Source organism: Heterodontus francisci, chromosome 14 (genome assembly GCF_036365525.1).
Source record: "Heterodontus francisci isolate sHetFra1 chromosome 14, sHetFra1.hap1, whole genome shotgun sequence".
Taxonomy (NCBI): domain Eukaryota; kingdom Metazoa; phylum Chordata; class Chondrichthyes; order Heterodontiformes; family Heterodontidae; genus Heterodontus; species Heterodontus francisci.
Window position 1 is genome coordinate 16,465,061 of NC_090384.1, and position 18,460 is coordinate 16,483,520.

The window sequence follows — 18,460 nt, forward strand, 5'->3', positions numbered from 1 at the left end:
TAGGATCTATTCCCATCTGGAAGAAAATGGGCTTATCAGTGACAGGCAACATGGTTTTGTGCAGGGAAGGTCATGTCTTACCAACTTAATAGAATTCTTTGAGGAAGTGACAAAGTTGATTGATGAGGGAAGGGCTGCAGATGTCATATACATGGACTTCACTAAGGCGTTTGATAAGGTTCCTCATGGTAGGCTGATGGAGAAAGTGATGTCACATGGGGTCCAGGGTGTACTAGCTAGATGGATAAAGAACTGGCTGGGCAACAGGAGACAGAGAGTAGCAGTGGAAGGGAGTTTCTCAAAATGGAGACGTGTGACCAGTGGTGTTCCACAGGGATCTGTGCTGGGACCACTGTTGTTTGTGATATACATAAATGACTTGAAGGAAAATATAGGTGGTCTGATCAGCAAGTTTGCAGACGACACTAAGATTGGTGGAGTAGCAGATAGTGAAGGGGACTGTCAGAGAATACAGCAGAATATACATAGATTGGAGAGTTGGGCAGAGAAATGGCAGATGGAGTTCAATCAGGGCAAATGCGAGGTGTTGCATTTTGGAAGATCCAATTCAAGAGTGAACTATACAGTAAGTGGAAAAGTCCTGGGGAAAATTGATGTCCAGAGAGATTTGGGTGTTCAGGTCCATTGTTCCCTGAAGGTGGCAACGCAGGTCAATAGTGCAGTCAAGAAGGCATACGGCATGCTTTCCTTCATCGGACGGGGTATTGAGTACAAGAGTTGGCAGGTCATGTTACAGTTGTATAAGACTTTGGTTCGGCCACATTTGGAATACTGCGTGCAGTTCTGGTCGCCAAATTACCAAAAGGATGTGGATGCTTTGGAGAGGGGGCAGAGGAGGTTCACCAGGATGTTGCCTGGTATGGAGGGCGCTAGCTATGAAGAGAGGTTGAGTAGATTAGGATTATTTTCATTAGAAAGACGGAGGTTGAGGGGGGACCTGATTGAGGTGTACAAAATCATGAGAGGTATAGACAGGGTGGATAGCAAGAAGCTTTTTCCCAGAGTGGGGGATTCAATTACTAGGGGTCATGAGTTCAAAGTGAGAGGGGAAAAGTTTAGGGGGGATATGCGTGGAAAGTTCTTTACGCAGAGGGTGGTGGGTGCCTGGAACGCGTTGCCAGTGGAGGTGGTAGACGCGGGCACGATAGCGTCTTTTAAGATGTATCTAGACAGATACATGAATGGGCCGGAAGCAAAGATATACAGACCCTTAGAAAATAGGCGACATGTTTAGATAGAGGATCTGGATCGGCGCAGGCTTGGAGGGCCGAAGGGCCTGTTCCTGTGCTGTAATTTTCTTTGTTCTTGTTCTTTGTTCTTTGATGCACTGATGGACAGATTTTCATAGGATTGAGATTGCAGGAGATGTACAGCATCAGCTGTAGGATCAGAGAGATGATGGTGAAGTTGGAGGACACTATAAAATCCAGAAGCAGCAACATGTTGACATTAAAGGACATCAAAGGTTGTTTTCAACAAAGCTATGACTCTGGGAATAGCAGCGATAGGAAGCAAGAGTATGGTGTGAAAAAGGATGGGGCAAATCATCTCTGCAAATCTGTTTGAACAACTGGGTGCTCATAAAACATCGGATGGTGTTGCACACAGTAGGAATTAGACCATTAAAAAAATGGGATAAAAGGGATACCCTGCTTTTACTCATTTAGGAAAGAAAAAAAATGAACATTTCTGTCTTCAAATCCTGGTGGCATAAACAGATTTGGAGAAGGCACCTTCACAGGTCCTCATTATAATTCCCGCAGGTGAGGTTAGTGTGCGTTACTCTGTTGGTTGGTTATAGTGTTTATGATTGTTTTGTCAATAAATGAGGTGAATTAGCAAACATATTATTGTCTCTAGCTATATAAATCTACCTAATGGGTAAGGAACTGATCCAACACCCTGAATGTCTCAATTTTAAAATTCTCACTCTTTTGCTTAGATCCCTTATGGCTTTTCCCCTCCCTATCCCTATAGCCTCCTTCAAGCCAATAGCCCTCCTGTTAAATCTCCATTCCTTTGACCTGCCTTTGTGCAGCTTCCCCTCCTTCTGTCCCACTACTGGCAGCCCAATCTTCCGCCACGTAGGCCCACACTATGGAATTACCTCCCGAAACCATTGCCTCTTCCTCTCCTCCTTTAAGACGCTCCTTAAAACCCACCTCTTCGACTAAACTTTTTCTCATCTCTTCTAATCTCTCTTTCTTTGACTTTTTTATTTGTTCATGAGATGTAGGCATTGCTGGCAAGACCACCATTTATTGCTCATCCCTAATTGCCCCTGAGAAGGTGCTGGTGAGTTGCCTTCTTGAAGTGGGAATACAAGCTTTTTATGGAAGCTGACTTTGTAGACAGCATTGATGAAGACTATTGGGAAGTATTCTGAATTTGCTTTTCGTAACTCAACCAACACTGCCTTCAGCAACATCGAAGCCCCATCCAAATAGATCGAGAGTTTAGAGTCTCATTGAGGAACTCAGCTGTTACGTTTTTCAGAGTGGCCTAATGTTGAGCTGAAATGGTGACTGGATGGTCAAGACTACAGTGGCCAACCAGCACTGCGCCCAGTAGCAGGGACCACCAATGATTTCCACCCATGTATTGACCAGTTGGAATACTGGGCTGTTGTCTGTTCAAATGGAAAGTGATTGTCCTTGGAGTAGAGTCTGAAAGTTTAATGATCCCAATGGGGAGGGGGGAATCTGTTAGATCCCATGGAGAAGGGAGGGTCTGATTGATTCCCTGGGAAGGGGGAATCTGTTTGATCCCATGAAGAGGGAGGAATCTGTTTGAGCCTATGGAGAGGGTCTACTTGATCCAATGGGGAGGGGGAATCTGTTTGATCCCACGGGATCAACATGAGGAAAAACTTTTTCAGGCAGTGAGTGGTAAGCATCTGGAATGCACTGACAGCAAGTGTGGTGGAGGCAGGTTCAATAGAAGCATTCGAAAGGGAATTAAACTGTTACTTGAAAAGGAAGAAAGTGTAAGGCATGGGGAGAAGGTCGGTGAATGGCACTAACTGAGTTGCTCATTCTGAGAGCCAGTGCAGGCACATTAGGCTGAATGGCCTCCTTCTGTGCTGTAATAATTCTGTGAATCCATGGAGAGGATCTGCTTGATTTTATGGGGCATGGGTCTGTTTGATCCCACAGGGAGGAGGATCTGACACATCCAATTAATACGGAGGTTCAGCAACTCCCCCAAATAGTAGAGTGCCAAATATATGACAGAAGGAACCTTGCTCGCACAGATTGTGGGCGTGGCCGGATCCCCGGTGCGCGGGGATTGTGTGCGTGGCCGGGGCCAGGGTGCGCGCTGATTGTGGGCGTGGCCGCGGCCAGGGTGCGCGCTGATTGTGGGCGTGGCCGGGGCCAGCGTGCGCGGGGATTGTGTGCGTGGCCGGGGCCAGCGTGCGCGCGGATTGTGTGCGTGGCCGGGGCCAGCGTGCGTGCTGATTGTGGGCGTGGCCGGGGCCAGCGTGCGCGAGGATTGTAGGCGTGGCCGGGACCAGGGTGCGCGAGGATTGTAGGCGTGGCCGGGACCAGGGTGCGCGGGGATTGTGTGCGTGGCCGGGGCCAGCGTGCGTGCTGATTGTGGGCGTGGCCGGGGCCAGCGTGCGCGAGGATTGTAGGCGTGGCCGGGACCAGGGTGCGCGGGGATTGTGGCCGTGGCGCGCGGCTATAACGTGCGCGCTGCAGGCAGTGGGAAGATGCCTGCGGTGCCCAAGGGGGACGGGATGAGGGGTTTGGCGGTTTTTATATCGGACATTAGAAATTGTGAGTACGGGTGCTGCCGACCAATGAGTCTGTTTGCAGGAGGCAAGAAGGCGGGCCGCTTCAAACTTCAAATATAGCAGAAAGAGCGCCGGGGTGAACATCAACCCCTCCAATAATGTCCCAGTAAACAACCCCCCCCCCCGCCACACTAAATACCCCGGTAAACAACCCCCCCCCCAGTAAATACCCCGGTAAACAACCCCCCCCCCCCGCCACACTAAATACCCCGGTAAACAACCCCCCCCCCCCCCGCCACACTAAATACCCCGGTAAACAACCCCCCCCCCCCGCCACACTAAATACCCCGGTAAACAACCCCCCCCCCCCGCCACACTAAATACCCCGGTAAACAACCCCCCCCCCCCGCCACACTAAATACCCCGGTAAACAACCCCCCCCCCCCCAGTAAATACCCCGGTAAACAACCCCCCCCCCAGTAAATACCCCGGTAAACAACCCCCCCCCCCCCGCCACACTAAATACCCCGGTAAACAACCCCCCCCCCCCCGCCACACTAAATACCCCGGTAAACAACCCCCCCCCCCCCGCCACACTAAATACCCCGGTAAACAACCCCCCCCCCCGCCACACTAAATACCCCGGTAAACAACCCCCCCCCCCCAGTAAATACCCCGGTAAACAACCCCCCCCCCCCTGCCACACTAAATACCCCGGTAAACAACCCCCCCCCCCCGCCACACTAAATACCCCGGTAAACAACCCCCCCCCCCCCAGTAAATACCCCGGTAAACAACACCCCCCCCCCGCCACACTAAATACCCCGGTAAACAACCCCCCCCCCCCGCCACACTAAATACCCCGGTAAACAACCCCCCCCCCCCGCCACACTAAATACCCCGGTAAACAACCCCCCCCAGTAAATACCCCGGTAAACAACCCCCCCCAGTAAATACCCCGGTAAACAACACCCCCCTCGCCACACTAAATACTCCGGTAAACAACCCCCCCCAGTAAATACCCCGGTAAACAACACCCCCCCCCGCCACACTAAATACCCCGGTAAACAACCCCCCCCCAGTAAATACCCCGGTAAACAACACCCCCCCCCCGCCACACTAAATACCCCGGTAAACAACCCCCCCAGTAAATATCCTGGTAAACAACCCCCCCAGTAAATACCCCGGTAAACAACACCCCCCCCCCCGCCACACTAAATACCCCGGTAAACAACCCCCCCCCAGTAAATACCCCGGTAAACAACACCCCCCCCCCGCCACACTAAATACCCCGGTAAACAACCCCCCCCCCAGTAAATACCCCGGTAAACAACACCCCCCCCCCGCCACACTAAATACCCCGGTAAACAACCCCCCCCCCAGTAAATACCCCGGTAAACAACCCCCCCCCCAGTAAATATCCTGGTAAACAACCCCCCCCCCCCGCCCCAGTAAATACCCTGGTAAACAACCCCCCCCAGTAAATATCCCGGTAAACAACGCCCCCCCCCAGTAAATATCCCGGTAAACAACGCCCCCCCCCAGTAAATATCCCGGTAAACAACGCCCCCCCCAGTAAATACCCCGGTAAACAACCCCCCCCAGTAAATATCCAGGTAAACAACCCCCCCCCCCAGTAAATATCCCGGTAAACAACACCCCCCCAGTAAATACCCCGGTAAACAACCCCCCCAGTAAATATCCCGGTAAACAACGCCCCCCCCCCCAGTAAATACCCCGGTAAACAACCCCCCCCAGTAAATATCCCGGTAAACAACGCCCCCCCCAGTTAATACCCCGGTAAACAACCCCCCCAGTAAATATCCTGGTAAACAACCCCCCCCCAGTAAATATCCCGGTAAACAATGCCCCCCCCCAGTAAATATCCTGGTAAACAACCCCCCCCCCCCGCCCCAGTAAATACCCCGGTAAACAACCCCCCCAGTAAATATCCCGGTAAACAACGCCCCCCCCCCCAGTAAATATCCTGGTAAACAACCCCCACCAGTAAATATCCCGGTAAACAACGCCCCCCCCAGTAAATATCCCGGTAAACAACGCCCCCCCCAGTAAATATCCTGGTAAACAACCCCCCCCAGTAAATATCCCGGTAAACAACCCACCCACCTCAGTAAATATCCTGGTAAACAACCCTCCCCCCCAGTAAATACCCTGGTAAACAACCCTCCCCCCAGTAAATATCCTGGTAAACAACCCCCCCACCCAGTAAATACCCTGGTAAACAACCCTCCCCCCCCCCCTCAGTAAATATCCTGGTAAAAAACCCTCCACCCCCAGTAAATATCCTGGTAAACAAACCCCCCTCCCCAGTAAATATCCTGGTAAACAAACCCCCCTCCCCAGTAAATATCCTGGTAAACAAACCCCCCCCCCCAGTAATTATCCTGGTAAACACCGCCCCCACTAAATATCCCAGTAAACAAACCCCGCCCTGCCAGTAAATATCTTGGTAAACAAACCCCCCCCAGTAAATATCTTGGTAAACAACCCCCCCCCCAGTAAATATCCTGGTAAACAAGCCCCCCCCAGTAAATATCCTGGTAAACAAGCCCCCCCAGTAAATATCCCAGTAAACACCGCCCCCCCCTGTAAATATCCCAGTAAACAACCCCCCTCCCCAGAAAATATCCCAGTAAACAGCCTCCCCCAGAAAATATCCTGGTGAACAAGCCCTCCCCCACAGTAAATATCCCAGTAAACACCCCCCCCCAGTAAATATCCAGGTAAACAACCCCCCCTCCCAGTAAATATCCCAGTAAACAACCCCCCCCCACAGAAAATATCCAAGTAAACACCCTCCCCCCAGTAAATATTCCAGTAAACACCCCCCCCCCAGTAAATATCCCGGTAAACAACCCCCCTCCCAGTAAATATCCCAGTAAACAACCCCCCCCCACAGAAAATATCCAAGTAAACAGCCTCCCCCCAGTAAATATTCCAGTAAACAACAGCCCCCCCAGCTAAATATCCTGGTAAACACCTCCCCCCCCCCCCACCAGATAATATCCCGTTAAACAATCCGCCCTCCACAGTAAACATCCCTGTAAAACCCCCCGCCGGTAAATGTCCCAGTAAACAAACCCCCCTCCCCAGTAAATATCCTGGTAAACAAACCCCCCTCCTCAGTAAATATCCTGGTAAACAACCCCCCACCCAGTAAATACCCTGGTAAACAACCCTCCCCCCCCAGTAAATACCCTGGTAAACAACCCTCCCCCCCAGTAAATACCCTGGTAAACAACCCACCCCCCCAGTAAATACCCTGGTAAACAACCCACCCCCCCAGTAAATACCCTGGTAAACAACCCTCCCCCCAGTAAATATCCTGGTAAACAACCCCCCACCCAGTAAATACCCTGGTAAACAACCCTCCCCCCCCCCCCTCCTCAGTAAATATCCTGGTAAAAAACCCTCTACCCCCAGTAAATATCCTGGTAAAAAACCCTCCACCCCCAGTAAATATCCTGGTAAACAAACCCCCCTCCCCAGTAAATATCCTGGTAAACAATCCCCCCTCCCCAGTAAGTATCCTGGTAAACAAACCCCCCTCCCCAGTAAATACCCTGGTAAACAATGCTTCCCCCCTCCCCCCCCCAGTAAATATCCTGGTAAACAACCCCTCCCCCCAGTAAATATCCCAGTAAACACCCCCCCCCCAGTAAATATCCCGGTAAACAACCCCCCCACCCAGTAAATATCCCAGTAAACAACCCCCCCCCCCCCCACAGAAAATATCCAAGTAAACAGCCTCCCCCCAGTAAATATTCCGGTAAAGAACAGCCCCCCCCCAGATAAATATCCTAGTAAACACCCCCCCCCACCAGATAATATCCCGGTAAACAATCCGCCCTCCACAGTAAACAGCCCTGTAAAACCCCCCGCCGGTAAATGTCCCAGTAAACAAACCCCCCTCCCCAGTAAATATCGTGGTAAACAAACCCCCCTCCCCAGTAAATATCCTGGTAAACAAACCCCCCTCCTCAGTAAATATCCTGGTAAACAACCCCCCACCCAGTAAATACCCTGGTAAACAATCCCCCCCCAGTAAATAACCCGATAAACAACCCTCCCCCCCAGTAAATATCATAGTAAACAACCCCCCCACCTCAGTAAATATCCCGGTAAACAACCCCCCCCCCCCAGTAAATATCCCGGTAATCAACCCCACCCCCGCAGTAAATATCTTGGTAAACAACACCCCCCCCCCAAGTAAATATCTTGGTAAACAACCCCCCCCCCCAGTAAATATCCTGGTAAACAACCCCCCTGGTAAATATCCTGGTAAACAAGCCCCCCCCTCCCAGTAAATATCCCAGTAAACAGCCTCCCCCAGTAAATATCCTGTTAAACAACCACCCCCCCCACCCCAGTAAATATCCTGATAAACAACACCCCACCCACCCACCCACCCAGTAAATATCCCGGTAAACAAAACCCCCCCCCCCACCCAGTAAATATCCCGGTACAGCTCCCCCCCCAGGAAATATACCGGTAAACATGCCCCCCCCAGTAAATAGCTGGGTTAAAATCCAGGTAAAATCTCCCTGGTAAATAAGTCGATTAACCACCCCCCCCACCTTTCCAACATCAAAAACAGCCCAGTAAAGACCTCCGGGTAATGAACCCAGTGACCACCCCGCCCCCCCGGAAACCACTTCCTTCCCCGCCCTCCCCATAAAATCCTCAACCACTGGTTAGCACCCCGAGCCAGCAGTCTGTTTATCACACTCAATGCCGCGCCCCCACTCCACACTCTTTTCCCTCCACCCTCCAAACTCTCTTCCCCCCACCCTCCACACTTTTTTTTTCCCCCCACCCTCCACACTCTTTTTTTCCCCCCACCCTCCACACTTTTTTTCCCCCCAGCCTCCACACTCTTTTTTTTCCCCCCACCCTCCACACTCTTTTTTTTTCCCCCCACCCTCCACACTCTTTTTTTTTCCCCCCCACCCTCCACACTCCTTTGCCCCCCCCCCCTCCACTCCAGGGGGTGTTTCAACAAAGCGAGGGCTTGTTTCCCCTTTTGCTCTTACTCATGGATACTCTTCTGCCATGTTATCTGGCATGGTTGCTTTTTCCTTCCTCTTGTCCCCATCATTGTAGCACAGTGGCGCAGTGGTTAGCACTGCAGCCTCACAGCTCCAGCGACCCGGGTTCAATTCTGGGTACTGCCTGTGTGGAGTTTGCAAGTTCTCCCTGTGTCTGCGTGGGTTTTCTCCGGGTGCTCCGGTTTCCTCCCACAAGCCAAAAGACTTGCAGGTTGATAGGTAAATTGGCCATTATAAATTGCCCCTAGTATAGGTAGGTGGTAGGGAAATATAGAGACAGGTGGGGATGTGGTAGGAATATGGAATTAGTGTAGGATTAGTATAAATGGGTGGTTGATGGTCGGCACAGACTCGGTGGGCTGAAGGGCCTGTTTCAGTGCTGTATCTCTAAATAAATAAATAAATTGTGCAGGTGACTTCTTCACGTGAACCTGGACAGCCTCATCCATGGCAGGATCACAGCTGAGCCTGATCATTCCCTCACCGGCATATTCTTACATGTGCATTTTCCGGGAGGGGTCACTGGAGTCTGAACAGGATGCCTCTCTTCCGCCTTCCTACCTTTCAAGCCCAGAGCCACTCGGGCTAATTCTAGCATGTCTTCTGTGAGTAACATCACACGCAAATGGACAGCTCCTTGTATCTGATCTAAACATGTAATGGAGCCAAAGAGGTTCAAAATTTTTCTCTATAACTTGATATAATGCAGAAATCAGATGTTTTGGTAGGGCAGCATCTGAAAACAATCCAGGAATAACCTTTGCAGTATTTGGTAGAGGTGGTGTTTGGGTTAGTGCCAGCGCTGTTCATTATCAATGTTTCTGTGTCATGCAGTAGATATATATTTTCCCCAACATCAGCAATACCACTGATGCATGAGCAGAGTTGGCAGCAGATTCTTTGCTGCTGTTGGTGCTTATGATTTGCCTCTGACACGTGCCCCCTGATGGGAACACTCTGGCAGAACTTCCAAATGGAAAGTTTGGTCGTGTGTGTGTTCCCACTGAGACAGCTGGAAGTTTACTCCCTTATTACTGATCACAAACGAATGGGAATAGCAGGGCGTAACAGGATGGGCAACACAATTGAAGTTTTATGATTAGCTCTTTCCATCATACACAATGTGTTCATTCCTTCCCCTGCAGATCTGTCACTTGTGTATACTGTACATAAAACTCGGTAACGAAACTTTTGTATTCAAATTTTGCTGTGCAACTTCTGATTCTCAGACAACAAATAGTTATCCTTGTTTTCTTCCTTGCAGGCAAAAGCAAAGAAGCAGAAATAAAGCGAATCAACAAAGAATTGGCAAATATCCGCTCCAAGTTTAAAGGTAAGGATTCTAGTCCTTAGGATATAATAGCCTAGTGATTATCAGCTGCTTAAAAGCCAAGACTTCGAACTTGAGTTGGCACCAGGAGAAAAGAAATATGAAACTTGCAGATGATCCTGAAAGTCATTCTGGGAAGGAATCCAGTCACTTCTAGTCAGGCTGACCAGTTGTTCCAGTCCATGCATTGTGGTTGCTTCTCAATACCCTTTTGTAGTGGCTTGACAAGTTGTAATTGAAAAAGAATTGCCTCTCATTTTGTAAAATCAAGCACATCTAGTGCTGGACAATGTATGCATAGAATATGTCCTGAGAACAGGTGTGCATGTATAGTGAAAGGATCCCACTACACTGAAATATGCTGTTTACGTGTGTAGTAGATGGTAAAGGTTGGGATATCTTGAATGGGCAATTAGACTCAGCAACTCTATATGTTTTTTTGATCAATCCCATGCACCGAGCCTTTCTCCATATCCCTCAATTCTTCTCTCTAGGAAAAACTCCAATTGTGGCTCTAACTTCTTTATACTGTTGCCCGCAAAGCTACTCCCCTAATCATTTTGGTGGAAAAGGCTACCCCCGACTTCCCTCTTTATTTCTGAGGTGAACAATGAACTACCAAGCACAATTTGCTTCTGGTGTCAGTTTCTTTTACGATGCAGAAAATTTAGGGTAAATCTCCTTAGGCCTTGTTTCCAACCAAGTTTTAAATGCCAAGAGGCAATTTAATTTAACGAACTGCCTAAGTTTTCTGCAGATAATGTGGTGTTGACTGGAATTATATTTGTAAATTCTGCATTCTGGAAAGTTATTGCATACTCTCTCTGAATCTTTTATTAGAGGAGGTTACAAAACTAGTAATCTGGTATACACCAGTTTAGGTAACGGAATTCTGAGAACAGAGGAAGCAGAAACTTGGTGGAATTTTCCTTTTATATCTAATGTTCATTCGCTTACAAATTACTTGATAGAGGTTGTTTATTTTGCAAGTTAATAAATAGAGAATTGCACTGGTTCAATCAAGAGGATTACATTTTGTTGTTTAGTGGTCTCTCCCTCAGCTTGACTGCTCTTCAGTTGCATGTGTCACGCTCATGCAAGGAGCAATTATGAACTATAAAAATGAACTGATTAATTAACCTCCTAAAATGGACACACTTTTGCTACAAGACAAAATGGAGCAAGAGATCAGGTGATCTCCCCTGCACAGAGACTGAACCCATATGTCTGGACCAACCTTGAAGAAAGCATTAGAAGTGCTAATTGCCCCATTCAATGGATATGGCCACCCAATTCCCAAAGGCCATACCCTTAAGAAAAAGTACAGCCAAAGCTGTAGTCGAGGGGCTGACCCAGTTTTTAACTTAATATGGACTGCTCAAAGAGATCCAACCAGGTCGAGCATCTAATTTTATGTCCACGCTATTCCAAGAAGTCATATATAGCCTTGGCATCGAGCAACTAAAATCCTCAGCATATCAAAAGGGGTTCTGGAAAGGTAACCACTAAACTCTGAAAAACATGATCAGAGCCTATTGTTGTGAGTAACCCCATGATTGGGATAAAGGGTTAGCTTTTCTGCTGTTCGCCGCTAGAGATTCACCCAATGAATCAACAGGCTTCAGTCCATTTGAATTGGTCTATGGGCACGAAGTAAGAGGCCCCCTTAAAGTGATCAAAGAAAAATTTCTAGATCAAAGGGAGGAAATCTCATTGCTAAATTACGTGTCAGCTTTTCACGAGTGACTTTTTAAAGCATATGCTGTGGCGAAAGAGCACTTTAAAGCCTCTCAGAAAAAACATGAAAAGGAAGGCGGACAAAACTGCTGAAGCTTGAGCATTTAAACTAGGGGACCAGGTTGCCATGACAGGGCAAACCCCTGAAAGCACGATCTAGTGGCCCTTACAGTGTGGGGGAAAAAATGAGCAAAGTAAATTACCTGATTAACACCCCAGACTGGAGAAAGAAACAAAAACTGTGCCACATAAATATGTTGATGAAATACCACAATTGGGAACAGGACAAACCAGTGTTTGTATGTCAGGCAGCGAGAAGAGATGAGGAAGGAAACAATAGTGAAGAAGAACTAGGGGAGGAAGGGAACACAGAAAATTCTCAGATTGAATCCCCTACTTTGAAATTAGACAACACAGAAATATTAGGGAGACTGGAGATAGTATTTAACTATTTGACTGACCTAGCAACACTGCTAAGAGAGTTTAAGGAAGTTTATAGGGACAAATCAGGTTGTACCTTTTTAACCATTCACAAGATAGATGCAGGAGAGACCCCATCTGATAAATTGGCTCAAGACCACAGAGCAGTCCAGTACATTCTAAACAATGATCCAGTTGAACCCAGTCGGAGCAGCTGGAGCTCCCTATTGTACTAGTCCCCAAATCTGATAGCTCAAAAGGACTCTATTGACTGCAAAGTTAGTGCAGTAACACGAACTGACTCATACCTGATTCCTTGAATTGAAGACTGTATTGACCGAGTAGGCAACTCTGCCTATATCAGTAAAATTAATTTATTAAAAGTATACTGGCATGTCCCCATGACCAGCCAAGCCAAAATAATCTCAGCTTTTGCAACACTGTTGGCTTATTCCAATGTAAAATCATGTCCTTTGGGTTAAAGAACATCCCAGCAACATTTCAGAGATTAATGAATCAGGTAGTGACTGGTTTAAAACAATTGTGTCGTCTACTTGGATGACCTGTTGGTCTATAGTGACACCTGGGGAGACCACCTAAACCATTTAAGAGAACTATTTAAAGGTCTACAAAATGCTAACCTCGTGGCCAATGTAGCTAAAAGCGAGTTTACTACGGCGAATGTGACATATTTGGGACATGTTGTAGGTCAAGGTCGGGTATTGCTAAGGGCAGCAAAAGTATAAGCCCTGATAGATATCCCTGTTCCCAAGTCCAAGAGAAAAATAATGCGATTCGTTGGGATGTGTTTTCTACAGAAAATTGGTTCCCAACTTCAGCATCCTAGCTGCTCCCTTAACTGACCTATTGAAGAAAGTGCTAAGATAGTGTGGTCAGATCTGTGCCAGAAGGCTTTTGAAAACATGAAGGCAATTTTAACAAATGAACCTGTATTGGCAGCCCTAAATTTTAACAGATCCTTTTAAGATGGTTATTGACACAAATGATGTAGAAGCAGGAGTGGTCTTACTCCAAGAAGATGACTTGGGCATTGAGAGGTCAATTGGTTGTTTTTGAAAGTAATTAAATAAGGCTGCATTTGCTGACATGCACCCACTAGGTGGTGCTGTACTGGCACCTGTGCAAATCCTGCCTGTTCCATTTAAACATCACAGTCTGCGATGTTAAGGCAGCTGCCAGGACTAAAGATGGCGCTGCTCAAATAATCACAGAATGACGAAGTGAACCTATGGTAGCACGCAATAGAAATCTAAAGTACAGCACCTCTGACAGTGCTGCACAATTCTAATTGTTTTCAGTGCCATTCCGCTCTGGGGTTGGTGTGGAGAGAGCTGGCGGGTGGAGAGACCAGTGGGGTTAGGGGGGCGGGGGGGAGAATCAGACCGGCCAGAGTGAGCGGCGGTGTGGGGGGGAGTGGAGTGGTCAGAGAGAGTAGCGGAGTGGGGGAGGGCGGGGGGGGGGGGGTGGAAGAGAGCGGCGGGGTGGGGTGGGAGGGGTAGTGGAGCGGCTGGAGAGAGCGGCGGTGGGGGAGTGGAGCGGCCGGGGAGAGTGGGGGGGGGTGGCGGGGGAGCAGAGTCGACCAGGTGCATTGCACAAAGATATACACATTACGTGATGATTTTTCGGCACATGCGCTAACCAGTCCTGGCAAGTCGGAACGCCGCGCACGCGCAGAGAGCAGGAGCCTATGTGCGCATCTTGGCACAGCCTGATGCCGTCAGCGGCCGGCTGCATTGTCATGAATCACTTTGATTAAATAAACACCAATGTAAATATACCACCATTGAAAAGGAAGCATTGGGACTTCTGTTAGCCTGTCAACATTTTGAAGTCTATGTTAATAACGGTGTCAGGCAAGTCCCCCACTTGCCAAGAATGAAGAAAATTAATTTTGCCACATGAACATTGATCTTGGACTGCTTTTGGTGAAGAAAGAACTTGCTTTAACAAACAATTGGAAACTTTGGCTGGAGAGAGACATCAGCATATCAACAGACAGTACTTCAAAGGACAAAGGGGCTATTCCCTGTTCCAATTTAATCCACAATGAACTTTTGATTACCAGACGTTGAAGGTGGAAAGGCGACCGTTCCAGGTTAACTGCTAAAATGGCTGAATACACAAACAGACGTGTTTGGGTCACATGACTAACTGTTGGAGCTTTTTGAATTTGAACTTGCAACAAGGAATTTGAAATCAGAAGACTGTTCACTCCTGGACTGGAAAAGACCTCTCTCCTGTCTGTTCTCATCTCGCTCTCACCAGCTTTGGAAACCATTGAAGACATATGAACCCCAAGAGAAAAAAGTCTTTTATAGTGAACAAGGTTTAAGACGAATACTGGGCTCCAACGAAAAAGACGACTTACAAAAAGACTACAGTGAGCTCGAAGCACAGTAAACAAGAAACTCCTCTGATATTGCCTCAAACCTCTCCATTTTGTTTTTCTTCTCTGTTCTGTCCCTATTTGCATATGCGTGGGGTGGCATGTATCCATAGGCGTTAACCGAATTAGAGTTTATGTTGGAGTTTTAATAAAATTCCACTTTTCTTCTTTAAACCTAAGAAAGCCTGTTTATACTCATTTCTTTGCCTTATAATTGGAAAGTGGTGAACAAAGATTCATAAAGGGGGAGCTAAAAACACAGTGTTAAAAATTAAACCCTGTTACAATAAGACCAGGTGAAGACAGTGAAAGACCCCTAGACACATTTCTCACCTGGCCATAACAGAAATTTGGGTGCTAGTGTCTGGAATTTTATCCACAGACAAATGAGTGAAATTGGAAGTGGGAAGCCAATTGTTCCCAATCAAAAAGAACAAATTTCAATACAGGTTTTCTTGTGGTTGTGTGTGATTGAAAACTGACATGTCTGAGACTGTTCTGCAAGCCAGGGTGAAGTAACTTGGGATATGTTAAAAGCACTGTCTATGGAGGAGTTGAGGAAAATGGCTGAGCGGTGTGGGATCACTGTATGTGGCAAGGCTAGGATGTCCCTTGAATCTGAAGAAGCAGAAGCAGTGTTAGAAACAGAGTCCAAAGGAGTATTGTTAGCAAAGATACAATTGGAACAGAGGAAACTTGAATTTGAGGAAAGGGAAAGGGAGAAAGAGAGCCTTCCAAAAGGAACATGAAGAAAATGAAAAGCAGGAGAGAGAGAGAAAGAATATTCTGGAAAGAATGTTAAGAAAGACAGTTGAAGCAGCATGAGTTAACTAGAGGGCGACAATGTAACCCCAGTGAAAGCATGGCCAATATGGAGGAGCACAATTCAGGGCTGGGTACAAGATTGCTAAAACTTGCTCAATTAATTCCAGAATTCAATGAGGAAGATGTAGAAGCATTTTTTGTGTCTTTTGAGAAACTGGCAAGGCAGCTAAATGGCCAGCTGAGACCTGGTCTCTTCTAATACAAAGCAAGCTAATTGGGAAAGCCCATGAGGTTTATTCCTTGTTGCCAGATGAGAGTTCATCAACTTATGAACAGACCAAAAATGCTATCCTCGGGATATATGAATTAGTACTGAAGCCTATCGCCAAAAGTTTAGAACCCTCAAAAAGCAAGCTAATCAAACTTATCTGGAGTTTGAAAGAAATAAGCAGCTGGTTTTTGACCAGTGGCTGAGGGCTTTAAAAATACAGAAATAAAAACAAGAAATGCTGGAAATACTCAGCAGGTGATGAATCTGATGAAGGGTCACTGATCTGAAATGTTAACTCTGCTTCTTTCTCCACAGATGCTGCCAGACCTGTTGAGTATTTCCAGCATTTTTTGTTTTTATTTCAGATTTCCAGCATCTGCAGTATTTTGCTTTTACTTTAATAATATAGCTGAGACTCTCAGAGAAGTAATTCTGGAAGAGGAATTTAAAAACACTCTCCCATTCTCAATAAAGACCCATGCAGAGGAGCAGCGGGTTCTGGGAACCCTTAATTTATAAGTCAGTATCCCAGGGGAGAACCTTTCCTAATTACCCCCACAAATCTGAAAAGGACAAAGGGTGGGAAGGTGATGGGAGCCCAAGCAGTCCTGGGAGAGAAAGGAAAGCAGGAGACACAATGGGCCCTCCTGCAGCCAAAAAGGAAGGTTCTGTGAACAAGTATGAGACCCGGAGACCTGTGTGCTTCCATTGTAATAAGGCAGGGCATTTAAAAGCTGACTGCTGGAAACTAAAGGGGAAACTAGTAGGGTTAATCAGGGCACACCTGCTCAGTGACGACAGGGACCTGATGCAAAGCATAGCAGAACAAGCTGTGGCTTTAACTGCAGTAAGAGTGCAACCCAGGAAGCTTACTACGGCCAGTGCAGGAAAGGTTAATAGGATTCCTGAAGGTTATTAGGGTTTCGTGTCTGAAGGGAAAGTAACCCCATACCCCTCAAGTGGGGCAAGCAAGTCCATAGTGATTCTCAGGGATATGGGCCACTAGATCCCTTTTACTGGGAAAAGGCCTGATCTTTTCCCCCAGAGAATACAGTGCACACCACAATGGCTGTGAATGGTATTGGAGGGCAGTGTATGCCTGTACCTGTACACCTGGAGTGTGACCTAATTTTGGGACTGGTGACCGTAAGGATTGTCCCTAGTTTGCCTGTGGACAGGGTTGACCTGCTCCTCGGTCATGATCTGGCGGGGGTGAAGGTGATACCCCCCCCAGTAGTGAAAGAAAGACTGCAGAAGGTCAGAGAGACAGGGCTGTGGCAGGAGATGTTCACCTGCAGAGTCCTGAATGTGTAGTGGATCAGGCCATGATCAAACCAGCTTTCCCAGCAGAGACTGCATTGACATTGCAGGCAAATTACCATGATGTCTGCCTGTCCGAGACTTTCTTTGGAAAGTTAGGAGACCCAGGGAATGAATTAAATGGATTTTCCCTAGCTGAGGCTCAGCGAGCCGACCCAGTATTGCGAGAGTTAGCACAGGCGGCCCAGTCTGAAAGTGAAGCAGAGGGAGTCCCTGATTGCTACTATTTAATGAATGAGGCACTGATGAGGAAATGGAGTTCTCCTCACAGACCTGAGGGCAAGGAGCGGACAGTGGTGTTGCAGAGGTACCGGGGAGAAATATTAAGAAGGGCCCACGAGACTACAGTGGCTGCACATGCCGGTATACGAAATGCCAAAGCTCGCATAAGACAGCAGTTTGACTGGCCAAAACTCCACAAAGATGTGCTGGTGTACTGCAGGAGCTGCCACATGTGCCAGGTTGAGGGGAACCTCCAACCTACAGTGATACCTGCACTCTTAAGTCCTGTATTGGTGTTATGAGGACCCTTTAGCAGAGGGCTGGTGAACTGTAAGGGACCCCTGCCAAGAACGAAAGGGGACAGGTGGACAGGCAGGCGGGCACACGGCTGGCAAAAGTTTAGAAAGAGAAGGGAAAAAAGTGACCAAGAAGGCAGGTTAAAGGAAGTCCGGGAGGATTCCCGGATGAAAACCCCTACTGTCCGGTCAACCAACCCTGAAAAATGTGAAAAGTTAGACTCCACATCCTCCTCTGCAGAATCTAGAAGCACTCCACCAGAGTTGCGAACAGCATTTACAGAACCGGCAGAGACAAAGAAAGACCTCTAGGGGGCACATAAACTGTGAGGCTGATGTGCCTAGTTGAAGTGCCACAGGGGAGTGCAGCCAAGCCTGCACAAATACCTACATGCAGGAGTGTCCCGGAGAACAAAGGGGAGAATAACAAAGAATCCTCCCCCAAAGTCAGAGGAAAAGGGAGCCACCCATCCCCTAAAGTCAAAAGTCTTTGTATGATTAACAGAGTTCAGGATAGACCCACGCACTACGAACATACGAATTAGGAGCAGGAGTCGGCCACGCGGCCCTTCACCCCCAATAACCTTCCACACCGTTGCTTATCAAAAATCTATGTACCTCTGCCTTAAAAAAATTCAAAGACTCTGCTTCCACCACCTTTTTGAGGAAGAGAATTCCAAAGACTCATGACCCTCTGTGAGAACACATTTTTCCTCATCTCTGTCTTAAATGGGTGACCCCTTTTTTTAAACAGTGACCCCTAGTTCTAGATTCTCCCACAAGGGGAAACATCATTTCCACATTCACCCTGTCAAGACCGTTCAGGATCTTATATATTTCAATCAAGTCACCTCTTACTCTTCTAA

General features: G+C 47.7%; 1 protein-coding gene across 3 annotated transcripts in view; it reads left to right on the forward strand.

Annotated features, from left to right (window-relative positions):
- The first annotated feature begins 3,729 nt into the window (after positions 1–3,729).
- The window catches only part of LOC137377249 (AP-2 complex subunit alpha-2-like), a 203,427-nt gene continuing 188,696 nt past the window's right edge, over positions 3,730–18,460 (forward strand). For 2 of the 3 annotated variants that reach the window (XM_068046789.1, XM_068046791.1), the window contains exons 1-2: positions 3,730–3,800; positions 10,091–10,159. In XM_068046789.1, coding sequence (XP_067902890.1) covers positions 3,734–3,800; positions 10,091–10,159 — 136 coding nt within the window. In that variant the 5' untranslated portion in view covers positions 3,730–3,733. Of the gene's footprint in view, positions 3,801–10,090; positions 10,160–18,460 lie in introns of those variants that run through there. The other variant, XM_068046792.1, reaches the window with a different exon arrangement.